This window comes from Lepidochelys kempii, chromosome 4, assembly GCF_965140265.1.
Source record: "Lepidochelys kempii isolate rLepKem1 chromosome 4, rLepKem1.hap2, whole genome shotgun sequence".
In the NCBI taxonomy this organism is placed as follows: domain Eukaryota; kingdom Metazoa; phylum Chordata; order Testudines; family Cheloniidae; genus Lepidochelys; species Lepidochelys kempii.
Window position 1 is genome coordinate 9,639,666 of NC_133259.1, and position 19,824 is coordinate 9,659,489.

The 19,824-nt window shown below is 49.7% G+C and overlaps 1 protein-coding gene across 3 annotated transcripts in view; it reads right to left on the reverse strand.

Annotated features, from left to right (window-relative positions):
* RBPMS (RNA binding protein, mRNA processing factor) overlaps positions 1-19,824 on the reverse strand; it is a 139,211-nt gene that overhangs the window by 96,638 nt on the left and 22,749 nt on the right. For 2 of the 3 annotated variants that reach the window (XR_012158424.1, XM_073340330.1), the window contains exons 2-3: positions 9,684-9,792; positions 8,773-8,850 (exon numbers count right to left, since the gene is read on the reverse strand). The exons of the other annotated variant lie outside the window; for it this stretch is intronic. Coding sequence is in view for 1 of the 2 variants with exons in the window: in XM_073340330.1 (XP_073196431.1) it covers positions 8,773-8,850; positions 9,684-9,758 (153 nt within the window). In the remaining variant the exon portion in view is untranslated. The remainder of the gene's footprint in view (positions 1-8,772; positions 8,851-9,683; positions 9,793-19,824) is intronic. 3 annotated transcript variants of the gene reach the window in all.

The window sequence follows — 19,824 nt, forward strand, 5'->3', positions numbered from 1 at the left end:
CACTAAAGTGCTACAGTGGCGAGCTGGACCAGTGCAGCTATAGCACTGTACGTGAAGACAATGCCTAAGGGCGTATCTTTATTTTTCTTATAAACATTTCTGGCTTTTATGCCTCATTACTTGCACTCAGTTAAAATCTCTTTGTAATTAATAAACTTCTTTTACTGTTTTATCTAATCCAGTGTGTTTAAATTAAAGCGTTTGGGAAACTCCATTTAGGGTGACAAATTGTATCCAAATTATTTCTACCAAAGAGATAACGGATTTGATATAAACTTATATTGTCCAGGAGAGGGCTGGGCAGTACAAGACATACACTTCTGGGGGAAATCTAAGACTGGGAGTGTGTTGGGGTCACCCTGCAATATAACCCAGGCTGGTAAGAGCCAAGGCATGGCTGGCTGGCCCCAGCACACACACAGACAGAGCTGGGAGTGATTTACACACTGGGGGCTGTTTGTGAGCAGGCCAGGCCGGAGGCTACAGCAGCAAAGCATTGTAAAGGACACCCCAGATCACAGAGCAGAGGTGACACAGACAGTGGCGGATTAGCCACTGGGCCAATGGGGCCTGTGCCCAGGATCCCAGGCCAATTGGGAGCCCCGAGAAAAATGGGCGCCTCAGTGCCCTGACCCGCTCCGTCCACCCGGCCTTCCTGTCGGGGTATGGGTTCAGGGCACAGGGGCTTGTCCTACTCTGCCCGCCTGGTGCTCCTGCTGGGGAGTGGGTCGGGGCACAGGGGCTTGCCCCACTCTGCCTGGTGCTCCTGCCAGGGAGCGGGGTTGGGGCGCAGGGCCTTGCCCCGCTCCACCTGGTGCTCCTGCCGGGGAACAGGGGCGGGGCGCGGGTGCTTGCCCAGCTCCACCCTTGGCAGGAGCACCAGGCGGGCGGAGCTGGGCAAGACCCCACGTCCCAACCCCGCTCCCCGGCACGAACACTGGGCAGGCAGAACAGGGAAAGCCCCCGCGCTCTGGCCCCATTTCCCCCTCAGGAGCGTGGGAGGGAGGAGGTGGAGGGGGGGATGGATGACTGCAGATGAGAGGGGAGGGGCCCCCCGCTTGATCTGGCCCAGGGCCCCACAGAATCAAATCCACCTCTGGACACAGCTACTCATTAGTCTGGATTGTCCCCTTATACGTCACAGGGGTGTTGCTTTAAATTATCGCAGGGGCTGAATTGGTGTATAGCCACCTTTGTCCGCCACCTCAGGACCTGTGTCAAACACAGCTTCGCCAAGCCCAAAGAGCCTACGCTATGAGACAGAAGTGCTTACAACTCTTCTAGTTGCAAAAGCTGGAGCCAACTTCCTGTGCGCAATTATTCCTTATACCTGGAAATACGCATTTTGTGTGGTTCTAATTTAAGACCGAAGTTAAATAAGAAACGACAGAAAGCGCGTTAGGATTATCCCAGCGTCTGGAATTCCACAGTATTCCACAGTATTGCTAAGTGGATATTTGAAGTGTGATCCTCATGTGGATAATAGGGCCCTGTATTTTAAAAGAGACAATATCCCAGATTCAGTTCTTGAGGGGTTAGGAGACTCTGTGGGTCTGGAGAGGGTTAAAGGTGACATGGTCATGCAGTTAAATGTAAATCAGTGCAGCATTTGAACTGCCCAAGTAATCAGGCAGACTGAAACAGCTTCTCAATCTTCTGCCAGGAAAAAAATACTGCAACATCGTCTGTCATCATGTCTATGGGCAATGAATGAAATGATCAATGAAGCAGCCTTTCTTGGGGAAATGGATGATGCAACAGGCAAAACATGACCTGATAAATTCCATAGCACTGCGGAGCGACAGAGCAGCTCTCATTGTGCCTCCTAACAGAGCTCAGCTCTTCGGGGAGCATTCGGATACGCCCCAGCTCTGCTAAAGACTGACTCATACTTCCTCATTTATTTACATTTCACCACTTTCTTTTCCCACATTCCCAAGGGATTTGATTGTACGCACTCATTATATGCAATGGTTCATCAAATAGATTCTGGTGAGATTCTCAAGAGCCCCTGAATGAGTTAGGAGCACAAGTTCCACTGCAAGTCAATGGGTCTTGCACGGTCCAGCACCCTGAGGTGCTTTTGAAAATCCAACTCTGTGTGAATAAGTTTTCGCCTGTCACCTCCCCTACAGTGTATGTCTGGTCCCTGAGCAGAGGAGTGCAGCTGTTAGAATCAGGGACCCAGTGAAAGTACTCAGGATTATAAAGCCAAAAGAGGCTTTCTGCAAATAGCGTGCGATATTCACGGACAGTTTGCTATTTCTGTGCACGTTCCTGCCAATCAACGTGTTTGCTGGCATAGCTGTGAGAGGGGAGCACAGAGGAAGGGCAAACACAGCTGAAGCTCGTTTGTTTAAAAATTCAGTCCAGTGTTTGCAGACATTGTTTTGCAGTATTCCCCCCGCTCAGCGAAGCATATGGGTTCGGATGGGGCTACTGGGTTCCAAAGTCTGGCAAAGTATTTTAATATTATTAACATTGTTATTAATTGGGGACATTAAAGTAGCACCTAGGAACCCTATTCCTGGGCCAGGACCCCATTGTGCTAGGTGCTGCACAAACATGTGAATGGACTTTCCTCAGCTTCACAGTGAAGCTTCAGCCGGTTTGTCTAAAACCATACGCAAATCTGAATATTGAGTTTAAAATGTCAGTAAACAACGAGAGAGGGGTGTTTTTAACACTGTATGGGCTATTTCCTAGTTTAATAAATCACAAACAGGAAACACTAACTCAGAATTTGGTATTCAAGAGAAACTCTCTCTGTGTCCATGGGCTCCAATATACAATGTGAAAAGGAGGACTTGTGGCACCTTAGAGACTAACCAATTTATTTGAGCATAAGCTTTCGTGAGCTACAGCTCACTTCATCGGATGCATCCGATGAAGTGAGCTGTAGCTCACGAAAGCTCATGCTCAAATAACTTGGTTAGTCTCTAAGGTGCCACAAGTCCTCCTTTTCTTTTTGCGAATACAGACTAACACAGCTGTTACTCTGAAATATACAATGTGTGTCCTCCGCATTACTTGGAGGAATTTAAGACTCCAGGAGTCTCCCACTTAGGGTGACCAGATGTCCTGATTTTATAGGGACAGTCCCAATTTTTGGAGCTTTTTCTTACATAGGCACTTATTACCCCTCACCCCCTGTCCTGATTTTTCACACTTGCAGTCTGGTCACCCTACTCCCACTTAACAAAATTTCCTCAGGCAGTGGAAAGTGGATGAAGGGCAATTTAAACAGGTTTCAGAGTAACAGCCGTGTTAGTCTGTATTCGCAAAAAGAAAAGGAGTACTTGTGGCACCTTAGAGACTAACCAGTTTATTTGAGCATGAGCTTTCATGAGCTACAGCTCACTTCATCGGATGCTCACGAAAGCTTATGCTCAAATAAATTGGTTAGTCTCTAAGGTGCCACAAGTACTCCTTTTCTTTTTAATTTAAACAGGGATTCACTGGTTATACCATCAGTACAGGAAATGCTGTAAACAACACACACACACACAATTAGTGTGCATAAAAAGATAGAGGGTCTGTCACAAATCTGTCCTTTGCAGAGTGCCCCCTTTAGGAGCTGAGTTGTTACCCCCACGAATGTGGAGGAGGGCTATGTTGTACCCCGCAAACATACATTTTGCGATAACTCATGAACTAGTGACCCACAATTCAGAAAAATGAAAATTAACATGAAAAAGATTTTTTTCTATATCAAAAAAAAAAAAAGGTATGTGGGGTACAAAAGTACCCCGAAATGTGTTGCACTGTTATTCTCTCTTTTTAGTAGTTCACATTTGCTTCTAGTGAGAGTATCTTATATTGTAATGGCAGTGACAATGGTTGCTGTATACAGGTATCCTAATATAGAAGGTACACCAGGGAGGTTGGTCCCTTCAGATCCAGGCTTGTCAGGTATCCTCCACACAGAGCAGACTGATGCTGGCTCTCTTTTCATAATACTCTTCAGGGGATTTTCTGTCTAGGTATTGTGCTCCAAACAATCCAGACTCAGGAGACTCTTGAGTTGCACGATTCAAGATTGCAAACACATCAGCACAGTATTCTGCTTCTGACCTTATCAAAATGATTTGCAACCCTGAAAGTTACCGTGTGATGACAACATATTATATGATAGTGACTTTGTGCCAGATCACGTTGAGAATTGCTCTAAAAAAAGGAAGACCTTGTTTCCATTGATTGAAGACAAATTTGATGAACAGACAACGAGGAGCTTGTGGGTCAGCCCTGGTATAAGCCTGGAAGAAATATAGATGGGGATAATTTCTTCAGCTAGCTGAATACTGATGGAGCTCTACTCAACAAAAATGTGATCTGCGTTAGAACAATCTGATGGAACAAGCCAGACTATACCCAATAAGATGCATCCACATGGCAGCAGAGAATAACGGTCATTAGGATTTGGGTTTGCTGAGCCACTCAGCCTGGTTCCAAAGAAGGTTCCAAAGAAGGGCAAGTTGATAATAATGCTGTCGACGATGCATCATGACTAGGTTGTAGAAGGAGACCAAAAAAGAAATAGTTCTTCCACTACACGGACACTAAAAGTGGTGCTGCTAACATGGACCATCTTGCAAGAATGCACTCCTACAGGCGCAAGATAAATAAGTGGTCAATGGTTCTTTTCTTCAACATGCTTGATGTTGTTGGCATTGCAAATTTCATTGTTTGGATCAGTGACAATCTTATTTGGCACCACACTTGACCAAGACAAAGAAAACGCCTTGTTCCTTACCAGTCTAGGAGAATAACTTGTAGGTGCACGTATAAAGAGAAGAATCTTCTATACCCATCATCTCACCATGCCCATCAAAGCAGCACTCTTGTCCTCTGGCTACCATTGAAAACCAGCCACCACTGGAGCATCTGGCAAACTCGACAGTGGATGCTGCCTTACTTGCCCAAGGACTGCTGACCAGAAGAAGTGCGAACAGTGTGGAGAACACAGTGACTTTGCATGCACTGACCACTCCACATCAATGCTGATGTGTGAAAACTGCATATAGGCTTATGCTGAAGGGGACTCCTGCTAGTTCTTTCAATTTGCTCGTTAAATAAAGTGTTTTCACCTAAAACACTGAAGGATTGTTCTTGGTTTCTGAATGCCTTTGGGGTACAAATTTCCCCCATGACACCATTGATGTTACTTTTATCTCAACACTGGATGAAGGTTTAATAAAGGTGGAAAGGAAGAGAAAGAAAACCTAAAGGCAGCTTCCATCAGGATACTAGCTTCTCTTAATCCCGAGGGCCTTGGTACCATCGCAGTCCACCCCAGAGTCCACTGTGTCCCCAATGCAAGTCAGTCCCTTTCCCCTTCTTAGCCCAGGGGATTCTTGTCCTACTTTGACAAGGGCAGAGGCGCTGCTGGCTGCCAGCCCTCTGTCTGGGTGCTGGGGCGCTCAACAGCCAGTTGCCCCCATCCCAGTGGAGTTCCCTCCTTTTAACTCCTCCTCCAGCCCTGGCTTGGCGGCAGGTGTGGAGGGCTGGGACTTTCCAGCCCAAAGCAGCTCCTTAACCCCTCCCATGCTGGTGCAGGGTTTGATACCCCTTCACAGGGGTCAGTGCAGGCCTGTGGTACAGCTCAGATGTAGTCAGTAGCTGCTCCTTCTTATACAAACCACGCATAGAAGGCAAGGATGGGCAGCGGATGGGACCTTCTCACAATTTGGCAGGTTAGTTTCTAAACTCCTCCAACTAGAGTGAGATGGAGTGTTTCCCTATGGGGCCGGGGTGGGTAGACGGAGGGGACTTGGGGTGAATAAGGGTAGTGAAGGACGTTGACTGGCAGCTGGACAGAGGGTAGGTGGGGAAAGGAGTTGTTATAGACCTGGTGTGGAAATAGATTTCTCATTGCATGAAACTTGGCAAGATTTCAAAACATTCCCCCCTTTTGCCTGGGGATGAAACAGAGAGAGCCTGAACCCAGAGTGGCCAATAGCCCCTGGTCAGGGTGCTACCCTGAAATGTGGCAAACCCTGGTTCAATTCCCTGCTCTGCCCGATTGGAAGCAGGGACTTGAATCTGGGCCGCCCATATACTAGCTGAGTAGCCTGACCACCGGGCTATTCAAGGGTGGGCTTCTTGACCTCTCCTACTGGAGCTGTTATACAGCATGGTATGGATATTTCATATTCATTGGGCAGAGAGAGAGACACACACTGACTCTACAGGCTGATGGTCAGGCTGCTCACCTGGAATGTGAGAAACACAGGGAATTGACTCTCCATCTACCACATGAGCACCCTAATCATCAGCCTATGGAGCCAATCACGGTCTTGCTTTCTCTGGCCCAATGACAATTTAATTATGCCTCCAGCAGGAGAGATTGAGAGACCTGCCCCAAAATGGCCAACAGCCTGGTGGCCAGCTCACTCACCTGGCACAAGGGAGAATGGCAGAGCGGGGACTTACCCTGTATCTCTTACATCTCAGATGAATGCCCACTGGGTTACTGGCTGTTCTGGGGGCTCTTTCACACTCTGGCCAGAAATTCCATCCTGGACCTGAGAAACTTCATGAGCAAAGTTTTGTAAACCCGGTACGTTCCTGCTAAAAGTTTTAGTTTCAACAAATCGGCATCTCTGACTAAAAAACGTTCTGACAAAAAAATTCCTGGCCAGTTCTGGTTATTACATCCAACATTATACTGGGGCTTTGACAAATTGCTTGATAGCTCTCTGTCTGTCTTGTCTTTTAAACTGTAGGGTTTTTGGGGCAGGGATTGTTCTGTTCTGTCCAGAGCTCAGCACAATGGAGCCACCACCTTGGCTGGGACCACAGGGGCTACCACAATACAAAGAAATCATCATGGATTTTACAGGGAAGGTGCTCAGATGGCATGGTGATGGGCCACAGGTACTAGATACTCCTGCCCTAGATACTTGTAGCCCACATGTTTCTGTGCTCCATATTATCTCAAAAGCTTGTCTCTTTCATCAACAGAGGCTGATCCAATAAAAGATGAACTGTAACAACGTGGCGTCCACCTCTCACAAGCACCCCTTCTGGTCAGGTGTATTTGCAGTCTTTAAACAGTCCCAGCTCTGGCAATTAGGTCGGGTCATACCTCCAGGGCTTCCCCCCTGGAGGCAATGTTTTTTTTCCTCTCTGGAACCTTCGGACCCCAGCTGGGCCACTGAGTAGCTCAGATCCCCTTCTGGGAGGTATATCATTGTCTAATTGTGAGCCACTTCCCCAGTGACCTATGGGGAGACCCAGGCCTGCCCTCTACTCTGGGTCCCAGCCCAGGGACCCTATGTATAGCAGTCACGCACCATTGTGTGCCAGCACTGAGCTGTCCGTGGTGCTGCAGTTCCCTTTGGCCAGCCAGGAGCACCATCTGCCTTCCTCTGGCTCCAGCAAGGAACTGAGTATGTGCTGCATGGCAGCTCCTTTTTATATTGCCCTTCTGGGCTCTGATTGGCTGCCCTCTGCAGCCACTCTAGGCTGCTTGGAGGACTCCTCTACTTCTTCTTTCCTGGGATTGGTGTGGCAGGATCCTGAGGCTTTCAGCAGGGAGCCTCTGGGCCTACTGCACCCCATCACACTCACCCACCTTGTCTCCTTAATATTATCTAACTATTTTGAGTTTGACCTCCCTGGACCATCTTAAATAATTCCTCTCCCACTGGTGTTTACACCTTACAAGAATGAGTACAAACTATACAGAGTTCGCTTTTATCTTTTATTTTAATCAGTCTCTCTAGACCTGTAGTCATTTATTTACTGCCTGAATTATTCCTGCTTCCTGGCATATTTAGTATCATGATACCTAGCACCAAATATAGTAGAGAAATCTTACACCCATAGCTTGCCTTTATGTTAGTACAGTACAATGAGCTCCGAACACCTCTCAATCGTGCTACACCACGTGCATTACAAGTTCAAATACATGTTGCCCACTTCGATCTCGGGCCGAGATTTAAAAACCCCAGAAATCTAAAGGTAGCCAGACTTTCTAAAGTTCTAAGCAGTGTCCAGTGATGTCAATAGTGGGTGCTGGACGCTCAGCACATCTGAAAATCAAGTTCCTTGGTTAGATGTCTGAACATCGATTTAGGAGCCCGGCCTTTGAAACCTCTTGGCCAGGCTCTGTTTCATCTGAAAAGCAGAGGATGAACTCTTGTTTTCAGTGTAAAGTAGAGTCTGGTTTGAACGAGGCATCACTGCCACTAACTATCCCATAATAGGCATTTCTGTGGCTCCAAAGAGCTCGGTATCTGAGCGCATCATCGACATTCATGGGTTTAGGCTCTCAACATCCCTGTGACATAAGGAGGGAACGATACCCCCATTTTACAGGTGGGGAAATGAGGCACACATTAATGAAGGGCTGATTGTCAGATGTGCTGAGCATCCCCAACTCAAGTCAATGGGATTTTCAGCTCCACAGAACATCAGGCCCCAACCACTGGTCCAATGGCACACAGCGTCTCCATGGCAAGACCTGGAACTGAACCCAGACTTCCTGAGCCCCATCCCACAAGCCCACCTTTGGCCAATTGGTAGTTGTCTAATGAATAGGTTAACTAAGACCAAATCTATTCCTGACCCCTGGCTCACACCTTGAGACACCTCTCGCCACTCTATACTCAGCCACTCGCTGGTGTTACTCACATCTCTTGCACCCGCTTTTGACACTAGCTATATAATGACGTGGCCACGTTAGTGGAGAAGTGTGTCAGATACAGCAATACGCTCCTCTGAGGAGTACATGTGTTTTCAGATCCCTGAAGGGCAGGCAAACAGTACCTGGAAGGGTCTGAAAAGCAGGTAGAGTTCCCGCGGCTTGATGTCGAGGGGAAGCCCGCTCACAAAGAGAGTCCGGACCTAGAAATCAACAAAGACAAACATGCAATTGAGATATGCATCCAAAATCTACTGCAGGTTTTGACATAATCCAGACAATCTGAACGAAGAACCTAATTAAAGCTCGCTTCAGGTGTAAACACAGATGCCTCCTATAGCCTGGTGGGAAAGGACAGAAATGCACTATTAAAGGTTCTTTTGACCTTTTTCTGAAGAGTTTTAACACTCACATGGTTTGCAGGAGCTCTTTGAAATTTGGCAGGGGACTGTTCCTTGGGTCATGAAGGTGCCTTTTGCTGGCCTCGGGAAATTCTGTCCAGATACGGCTATTATGAGTGGTTGACAATCGCCATTGCCTGTCTGAGGTTCACACGGTCTAGCTTGTTTTTGGCAGCACATGAAAATCCCTCAGCATTATGAAGACTCCTGGCTGGTGACTCCATAGTTAAGGCGGAGTTTTAAATTGGGCTTGGAATGGGTCATGAATTCCTGGTTTCCCCTAAAAGTAGGTGGCCAATTGGTGTTAAATGCCAGACCGGATGAGATTTTTATGGTCCTTTCATTTTCTCTACAGTTTGTTTGGTTCCTCTATATAGCAGCACAGATACTGCTTTAAACACATTGTTTCGCCACACAGCACGTGGACGAGAAGTGGGTCCTGAGTAGATCATAGAATCATAGAATATCAGGGTTGGAAGGGACCCCAGAAGGTCATCTAGTCCAACCCCCTGCTCGAAGCAGGACCAATTCCCAGATCTTGTGCAACAGCTATTTACAAACCAGAATTTGGACTGATGGTCACTTTTAACTATGATTCATGCAAGAACTGAAAATGTATGTACTGTGCACCTAACCTTGATTGAGCACAGCTGGGCACACAGAAACTTGATTGACTGACTGGAGCCAGGTGCATGCAGAACCTTCTCCATCAGGAGCTGGAGACTTTTTCTTTCAGACTTTATCCTACAATGGAGAAGTTTTCACCTGCAGCTGCTGAGGGATAAAATCTTCTCCGCCAGCAGCGGCACTTCTCTCCCACTCCCCTAGAGGTGTAGCCCCCTCCTGTCCAACCCCTCTCCAATTCAAGCATTCAAAAAACCTAGGAAGTTAATACACAAAAAATCTGCACCCTTAACTCTGCCCGTAGAGATACCAGCTTTCGATCAGACCTCTTCACTGCCATTCTGTAACACCCCTTTGCCAGGCTACCATCTCCCAGCAGAATCAGCTACTGCACCACCCACCCACAACCCTGGAACGAAATCTGGGAACGGGGTGTGCATGACGAATGGACAACGGGAGGCAGAATCATGGCGACAGGGCGTCTGTGGTGGAGGGTATTTGTGGGAATGGTAAGACGCGTGCTTGTACTATTATGTTTATAATCCAAATTACAGCAGAGAGTCTGTACTGTTGGATGGCTTAAATTTCCGTTTCCTCACTTTTGTGTATTTCAGGCAGGTTTGCTGGGTGTGTGATCTCTCTAACTGGCTCACGATGGCATTTCCTGTGTGTTCAGTCCATGCGTTGCCCCGTTCAGTGTTCCACACACAGCGGGCAACGGTCAGCCAGCACACAAACCCGGATCCTCCTCTTCCACAGCAGCTGCTTTCCCCATCACAGCGCTCACTGGCCATGGGGAAGTGCACTGTGCTGGGGACAACGGCCGTATTCCCAAAGGAAGTCGGGCACCTCAGAATGCAGACAGCTGCAGAGTGGGACTTTCAATGGCACCTAAGCAGACTAAGGCACCTAACTCACGTGCTTTTGGAAACCCTACTGCTGATGATGATGATCCTGTTCCCTGCACAACCCGCAGTGCTGGGCAAGGCCTCCTGGGCTCCCCAAGCTGGGACTAGAAACCCACTCGCTCATATGGCAGATCCAAGTCTCAGCCTGTTAACCACACTGCACTCGGCAAGAGTGGGAAGTGCTCTCGCAGAGAACACGGAAGGGTGCTTGCCAAGCCCTAAGGCTACACATAGGATGTCTCCAAAGGGCTTGGTTCTCTTCCTCTGCTCCAGCAGCTTTCCCCTAAGGTGCTCAGCCACTACAGGGGTGAGGGCGGTATAAGAATCTCTATGGAATGGAATAAAATAGGGGTACACCCTGGCTGGGATCTGGCTCCACCTGGCCAGCTAAGAATGCCCCAGTAGCTGGGAATTCTCAGTGGATGCAATGCTGGCATAGCTGGTTCCTGTGCCAACTTCCCCTCCCGGCACCCAGCATAGGAATGGCGTGCTCCTGTGTTGCACCAATTTGTAACCCAGTACAGTCCCTTGGGGGCCACAGCTGGCCGTCACAAGTGAAAACAGCCTTTAGGCTGCTATCACTCATGCCTGGACCCAAGATCCTGCACCAAGCAACTCTTGGCATAGAAGAGGGCTATAGAATAATTCCTGAACATGAACTGGAGCGCACGGACAACAGCAAGATGCCCCTTCTGAAGCACTGTCATTCATAAGTAGGGCCCTACCAAATTCATGGTCCATTTTGGTCAATTTCGGTCAATTTCACGGTTATAGGATTTTAAAAATGGTTGATTTCTGACCATTGACACCCTGATATTCTATGATTCTATGATTCTATGATTTCATGATTTCAGCTATTTAAATCTGAAATGTCATGGTGTTGTAATTGTAGGGTCCTGACCCAAAAAGCAGTTGTGCGGGGTTGGGGGGTTGCAAGGTTATTGTAGGGGGGGTTGCGGTATGGCTGCCCTTACTTCTGTGCTGTTTCTGGCTGCGGCCCTGCCTTCAGAGCTGGGCAGCTGGAGAGAGGCGGCTGCTGGCCGGGAGCCCAGCTCTGAAGGCAGAGCCTCCGAGTAAGGTTTGCATGGTACAGTATTGCCACCCTTCCTTCCGCATGGCTGCCTGCAGAGCCAGGCCCTCAGTCCGCAGCCGCCGCTCTCTGGCCGCCCAGCTCTGAAGGCAGCATAGAAGTGAGAGTGGCAATACGGCGACCCCCCTGCAACTCCCTTTTGGGTCAGGACCCCCAATTTGAGAAACACTGGTTTCCCCCGTGAAATCTGTATAGTATAGGGTAAAAGCACTCAAAAGACCAGATTGCACAGGGGGAGACTAGATTTCACTGTCTGTGATGCGTTTTTCATGGCCGTGAATTTGGTAGGGTCCTATTCATAAGCTAGCTGCAGCGTAGCTACTGTGATTCGTGTGAGTCATTCATTGAAAACGCCGTACTGCTAAAAATCCTCTTCTGAAGAGGTGCTACTCTACAGAGTGCAGCCTTCCATTTCAGGATAGCTTCTTCCCACGCTGCCTGCAAAACAAGATGTGCCGGAGAATCTACAAGGAGAACCACTGTTCTGAAAACAATGCCTGCTGGCTCTTTGAAACTTAGCCCCGGAACAAGTTAATTTTAGTTCACGTCCACAGTGTCCACACAGGGGAGACACATAGCAGCACTTTGGTGCACACTGCTATTCACATCTCCATAGTCTGAACTGCAGGGCAGTGTAGACATGCCCTGCGAAAGGCAAACCAAAAGCACTTCGTGCTCCAAGAATGTGGAAGGGATCACGGACAGTTTCAATGTTTTGAATGCGATTGGTTTAAAAACCTCACTTCTCTGATAGAGCAGCACCCTTTAAATCGCACATCCTGATTTACTACAATTCCCTTTTAAAAATGTTCCCAGGGTTTTTCTGCACCTCTGTTTATGCTTAGAAAGGCCTGAGAGCAGGGACACAGCCTTAGCCAGGGTGCCCCCTCGTAAAGATGAGGACAGTTCGAATGAATGTTGCTTCCAGAATACACGGCTAATTAGGAAATTAGAACCTACCAATGAACCCTTCGGAAGTCTTCAGCTCCCATCAATACAGCAAATCAGACTGTTAGTAGATCATATTTCTCTAAAATAATGCCCTGACAGTGATCTGCCTAAATCATCACTTCTGTGGACAGGATCACACCATGTTATATATAACCTCATTACCATCCTGGAGAGATTAGGTGCATGTGGTCTCCCTGGCAGTGCAATTGGGTAAATAAACCCTGAAAGCCCACTTTTTGTTCTCACAATGGGATGTGATAGTCGCCAAATCCTCTCCTTAGCCTGACTGTTAGTCAGGCTATGTCTACACTTAAACCACTGCAGCTGCATGTTGTAAGCACTTCAGTATAGACAGTGCCTACACTGATGAGAGGTGGGAGGTAATGCACCTTGCCAAAAGGTAGCACGTAGGTGGATGGAAGAATTCCTCCATCGACCTAGCGCTGTCTACACCGGGAGTTGGGTTGGCATCGCTACATCTCTCAGGGGTGTAATTACTATGCAGGTGTAAGTTCCCAGTGTAGACCAGCCCTTGGCAAATGTGGTAAGGTCCTTGTCTTTAATTCAAGGTACATCCTGACATTTAATCATGGAAAGATGCATTTTCAGCTATACGTTTCTTTCTTCTCTAGGTGGGGAATCTCCTCATAATCTGCTTCCTTACTGAGGAGTAACTTGCATCTTCCTTGAAGTCATATCTCAAATCTGTGTGAAACACTCCTCTCTGAGGCTAGTTTGAAAGACATGAACGCTTGTTCAGAACACCCACTCTTCCCCAACCCTGAATTCGCTCACTCCCCCTGCAGCACTCCAAAGAGATTTGCTATCAGTGCCTTTCCTTCAGGCCAGGGACACACTCGAATACACACTCAGAGGATGGAAAGGCCAATAGGGACAGTCAGAAGAGGGGGAATTGCACTTGAGATGCCCGCCTCTTAAAGGGGAACCTTTGGTCTTTACATTCTCCTGGTCAAACAGGACAGGGCTATTCTACAACACACTTCCCCGCCAGTCAGTCCACTGGAGTCAATAGGTCAAATCCACAAATGATGTCAATCAGCTGGAGTTCCACTGACGCCTGGGCCGATTTACTCCACCCGAGGGTATGGCCCACGAGTCACAAGTCCATATACCGATCTGCGGGCTGTTACAATGTTGCTCCCAAGAGATCTTTCAGCCCTTACTCCTCCTTGCCCATAGGACACGGCCCACGAGTCTGCCTGTAGAAACACATCTGCCTTACCACTCAGCCGCTGGCATGTCGCGGTGGAAGCTGGAACAGGAATGTGACAAACTCACCCAGCTGTTTGCCAGCACTTAAAATAGCCCCATGTTTACATTTCCACTGGGAGGCTGGTAGCCTTACCGAGAATACCTTGAAGGGAGAGACGGTGAGACTGGGTGGGGAGACTGACTCAGAGGCCTTGCCGCTGGGACTGGGAAAGAGTGTCAGAGGGTGACCGGCCTTGAAATGCACACGCACCCCACCAGTCTGTTGTCAGTTTCACCGGCTCCCCTGGACAGAGGCTCCTTGGTGCAGCAACTCTGCATGGGTCACAGAGACAGGGGACCAAATGCGCGTAACCAACAAGGACCCCCAGACATGCCCTGGAACAGGGACATTTCCAGTTTCCAGGGACACATGACTGCTGTGCACAACAGGAGGATCGGAGTTCATCTCAGCTGTTTGACCCATGGCAGCTTGCCAAAGAAAGTTCTATCCAGCCTGAAAAGTACCGCAAAAGTTTTTAGATCCCTGTGTTATTGCTCGATGAAGGGGAGGGTCAGCACTGAGGTAAGCTGACCTCAACACAAGGAAACCGTTGCTCTCTCTGCAAACGTATTCTGTGTGGAAACAAGATTCAGGCTTCTCCATTCATGTGCAAGCCAAATATCAGCAAACTCAGCCCCCAGTAAAAATCTTACTCCACCCCACCTGTGAATCTGAGGTGGACTATCTGAGCAGTAGCAGGGTATCTATAAATTGAGGAGGGAACAGGGAATGATGAAGGAACATACAAGTTATCTAACAAAGATGTGGCTTTTTAATCAACTTCCAGCCAGGGGAATAGGTGAGCATGTTCTGTTCTCTGCTACTGCCAGATATGAAAGGTCACAGTGATGCCCGCCCCTCATCGGCTTCTCCAGCAATTTAGCTCCACACCACTGTGGAATTGATTGGCCTCTCCCATGCCTGTCCACCCAGTAAACACCAAATCCCAGTTAGTATTTCCTTGACGACTGAAACTTAGGGGTAAGGAACTGAAACCATCCCAACCTGTCAAGCCTGTGTGTCTGTCTGACTGCGCACAAACATCAGTGTGTCCTGACAGACAACAGGAAAGCTGGACAGGCAAAGAGGCTAGGGAGGGATCTTTTTCTCTCTGAGCACCTTGCCATATTTAATGTGTTTATCCCAGAGATAGGCAAACTACAGCCCGCGGGCCACATCTGGGACCCGGGACCGTCCTGCCCGGCCCTTGAGCTCCCGACCGGGAAGGCGAGCCCCCAGCCCCTCCCTTGTCCTGCAGACTCAGCTTACCGTGCTGCCAGAACTCCGAGCAGTGGGGCTGCGAGCTCCTGCCAGGCAGTGCGGGGGCGTGGCTGGCCCCGGCTGGGCCGCGTGGCTGCCAGTCCTGGTGCTCTGAGCGGCATGGTAAGTGGGTGGGGAGCGGGGGGGTTGGATAAGGGGCAGGGGGTTCCGGGGGGCAGTCAGGGGACAGGGGGCGGTAGGATGGGGCAGAGGTTCTGCGGGGGCGCGGTCGGGGGATGGGGAACAGGGGGGATTGGATAGGCGTGGGAGTCCCAGGGGGTCTGTCAGGGGTTGGAGGTGTGGATAGGGGGTGGGGCAGTCAGGGGACAAGGAGCAGCTGGGGGTTGGATATGGGGTGGGGTCCCAGGGGGGCAGTTAGGAATGGAGGGTCCCGGGCGGGGGCGGTCAGGGGACAAGGAGTAGGGGGAGTTGGATGGGTCGGGGGTTCTGAGGGGGGCAGTCACGGGGCAGGAAGTGGGAGGGGGCGGATAGGGGGCAGGGGCTAGACTGTTTGGGGAGGCACAGCCTTCCCTACCCGGCCCTCCATACAGTTTCAGAACCCCGATGTGGCCCTCGGGCCAAAAAGTTTGCCCACCCCTGGTTTATCCTCACACACCCGTCAGGCAGGGCTGACCTGTTATCCCCATGGCATAGATGGGATCTGAGGCACAGGGGGATGAAGGCCCAGATCCACAAAGGCTCCTAACTGTCACTGATTACAGTGGAAGTCAGGAGCCTACAGACCTTAGCGGAAGCGGGCCAAGGTGACACAGGGAGTCAGCAGAGGGCTGCACTGGCGTGAAGGCTGCCTAGGGTGGAGGAGAGGAATGTCTGCTTTTAGCAAAACGCTCAGCCAACCCAGCCCCCATCCAAGCTCGTGTGCTCACATGCCCATAAAATTGCCAAGTCAGGACAATTTCTCTTCTTTACATTTGCTTCTTCCCATGCAGATAACCGATATCTATCAAAATCTCTGGCTAGTTCTGGAGTGTGAGCAGACCTGGTTTGTATGACAAATAACCCTTGGCTGACCTACAGGCAGACAGCTATTAAACGGTGACGGGTATCCTGGTCTGGCTATACAACACTGGCCTGGTGCATACAGCTCTTGTGTTAACGGTGGGGATAATGCTTGGGGTAGCTCATTTGATATCTGTCCCATCGAGGAAAGACCTGAGAGACCCAGAGCAAGTCCATGGGCTGTGGTGAAACCTGGAAGAGACAAGCCAGGCACAGGACAGACACACAGGGCTGCTGCCGTCTGTGCCAGCATGACAGACAGACACAGGGAATCTTTCTGCCTGTGCTTTACGGCATTCTCCACTTTTTAGTCCGTTAACGGGCTTTTATCAGAGTCATAAAACTGCCTTTAATCAGGAAGCTTCATACAAGCGCACACAGAAGGCACCACAGCAAGACCAGGCTGATGCAAACTGAGGTCTTTGCTTTTGTACACCAGGGGGATGATTCTCAAAACCAGGTGCCTAGGTTTCTGTTTAGGTACCTAAATCATGCGGCCTCACTTTTCAAAGCGCTGAGCTCCCAATGGCTCGAATGGGGTAAAATGCAGGTTTCTAGCCCACAAATTGTTTTTGAGGCTCTCGTCAGAACCCTCTCCAAGTTTTCACCGTCTGCATCAGAGGGCAGACACCAGAACTGGACCCAGACTCCAGTAATGGTCTAACCAACCGCTGTATGTTATGGTAATGCCACCTCATTTCCTCTGCTTTTACGTCAGTCATCTCCCTTCCAGATGTGCCAAGCTCCAACTGAAGCCAATGGGAACTGCTGGTTTCTCAGTTCTTTTCACAATCGGGCCACTGACTTCAGAGTTAGGCTCTTATTTCGGAACCTCTCGGCCTCCGGTTGCAGTTTGAGCCAGGAAATGCCCAAGTTAAGGTTGCCCATGCGTCTTCACGCCCGAGACACTGACTTTGGGCTTGTCCACAGGGAGACATGGTACATGGCAAGCCCAGGTGTGCATCTTCGGCACCTCCAGCCTGCCACACACTCCCTGTCCGCATGGAGCCTGCTGCCACGTACTCACAGTTCCCTGGCGTGCACGGACCTACAGCTGCTTGAAATGCAAGTACAGCCATGTGCACCACCGCACTGTTGGCACGCACTAGCAGGGTCCACATAGACGCTTAGTGCGCTGCAGAGTTACACCCCAGCTTTCCACACCCGAAGTCTCCATGCAGACTCTCCCAGACAGGGCGCCAGTAGCTGGAAAGAGCAGGGCATGGCCACGGGTGACCAGCAGCAGTCACGAGGAAGGGGGATGCCCTACCTCATTCATGACAGAAACTAGCGGGCATGACGGAGTGAGCATTAAAGTGCATGGGAAATGAGCTGGGCGAGGAGAAGCAAGGGGGGGAAGGGCAGAGTTAAGCTGATTTTGGCTTTTACGGTAGCCAACTAATGTACAAAGAGAGCAAAGCACTGAGAGGTTTATGAGTCCAAGCCATCACCCTGAACTGCCCCTCGGAGCAACCACAGGCTCTCAAGCCTTGGCTGTGTGCAGAATGGAAACATCACATCTAGTGTGGACAAGCCACTGGGGGAATCCTGCCCCCTCGGAAGCTGATGGGAACTTTGCCAGTTTTATCACCGGGGTCCAGATCCCATCCAGGATGCCCAGGGCCAACGTTGGACTTTGGAGGGATGTCTTCAGGTGACAAGGTGGAGCCACTTACCGCACTTCACCTATGATCTCAACCAGGTCCAGGGTGAACACCCAGGATCCAAACCCAGTCAGTCCCCACTTGCCCACTGCAGCACTTCCTGCAGGGCCTTGAGCATATTTGTTGTCTTGTGAAATTATCTCCAGTGCGGCGGGGAACCATCCATACCCTGGGACCTATCGCTGAGGGAAACTCATTCCTTCCACAGACAGGCCTCGCAGGATTCCTTTTTTAATCACTCCTACCTCAGTGACCACCAAATGAAGTCATCAGGAACTAAGTCAAAGGAGCAAGACTGAGTCCTTTGTCCCCTGACATTACTGCTGCTCAGGAATGCTGGGCTTCACCTCACGCCCTATTAGTCCTCATTGGCTCGGCTGGACCCGGCCTGCTCCTCCGTCCTTTGATGTCGAATGGTTTCAACTTGCAGCGCACAAACAAGAGAGACTCCAGTTAATATTAGACCCAGATCTTCCCCGCAATCAGCAGCCAGAGTTACTGACCCCTGACAATCCCTTCCCCTTGTAATTACAATTGTACTGCCAGCCAGAGCCCACAGCACTTCACCCCGTCCTCCAGCTCTGTAATATGTAAGCTAGCTCTGTCATTAATAACCTAACTCGGAGGCTCCGCTCAGAGATTTGTTCTGATGCTTTGTAACAAGGTCATTTAGGCCTAACCGCCCCCCAGCCCAAGGTACTGGTGCTACAATTTATCTCACACTGTGCATTACACGGGTTACAGAATAACTGATACAGAGCCGAGCAACAGGATAAGAACAGCTGTATTAGGTCAGACCAAAGGTCCATCTAGCCCAGTTTCCTCTCTTCCAACAGTGGCCAATGCCAGGTGCCCCAGAGGGAATGAACAGAACAGGTCATCATCAAGTGATCCATCCCCTATCGCCCATTCCCAGCTTCTGGCAAACAGAGGCTAGGGACACCATCCCTGCCCATCCTGGCTAATAGCCATTGATGGACCTATCCTCCAAGAATGTATCTAGTTCCTTTTTGAACCCTGTTATAGTCTTGGCCTTCACAACATCCTCTGCCAAAGAGTTCCACAGGTTGTCTGTGTGTTGTGTGAAGAAATACTTCCTTTTCTTTGTTTTAAACCTGCTGCCTATTAATTTCATTTGGTGACCCCTGGTTCTTGTGTTATGAGAAGGAGTAAATAACACTTCCTTATCTACTTTCTCCACACCAGTCATGATTTTATTGACCTCTATGATGTCCCCCCTTAGTCGTCTCTTTTCCAAGCGGAACAGTCCCAGTCTTATTAATCTTCCTCATAGATGCCACAAACACAGGAGACCCAGCCCCTTAGGGAATCGTCACTGGGCCAGACAGCCCCCAGTGCTGGAGTTGAGCCGAGCACAGAGGTGTATAGCCACTTGGCACCTCCCCGATCTCTTGCCTTTCGCACCTGAAGCAGGCTAGGGCAGCCTTTGCCAGGGAAGTCCCTAATACTGAGGAAATTCCTTGGCAGACAGATTCAGCTGGTTTAGGGCCCCTTTCTGCGAGTATGAAGGGGCCTTATGGTGAGCATGAGCTGGGCCATTCTCAGTGCTGGAGCAAAGGCGATGGAATCCTGGCTTGGAGAATCGAGGATGTGGGCTATGCTCCTGCCTCGGATGTTAGGGCCAGATTCTGCCACCCTCCCTCACTCTGAGCAGCACCTTTCTCAGACAGGGGGCAGAACTGGGCCCTTCCTGGGCCTCTCTTCTGGATCCCCGCCCCAACTCTGTGGGTGCTCGCCCTGGGGTTGAGAGCAGCCCAACCAGCATGCCCAGGGCTGGAGGACAGCGGCAGGTGCAGCCTGAGAGGCGGATGTTAGTCTGATAACTGGCAGCGCTGCCCAAGAGGGGAGACGCGTGGTTCTAGACACCACACCGCTGGCTTTTTCACTGCAGCTACCAACTCTGCTGGCTATTGATACAAGCATCCAGTAACCTCATCACCTCACTCTGCTACTTCCCTTCCAAAG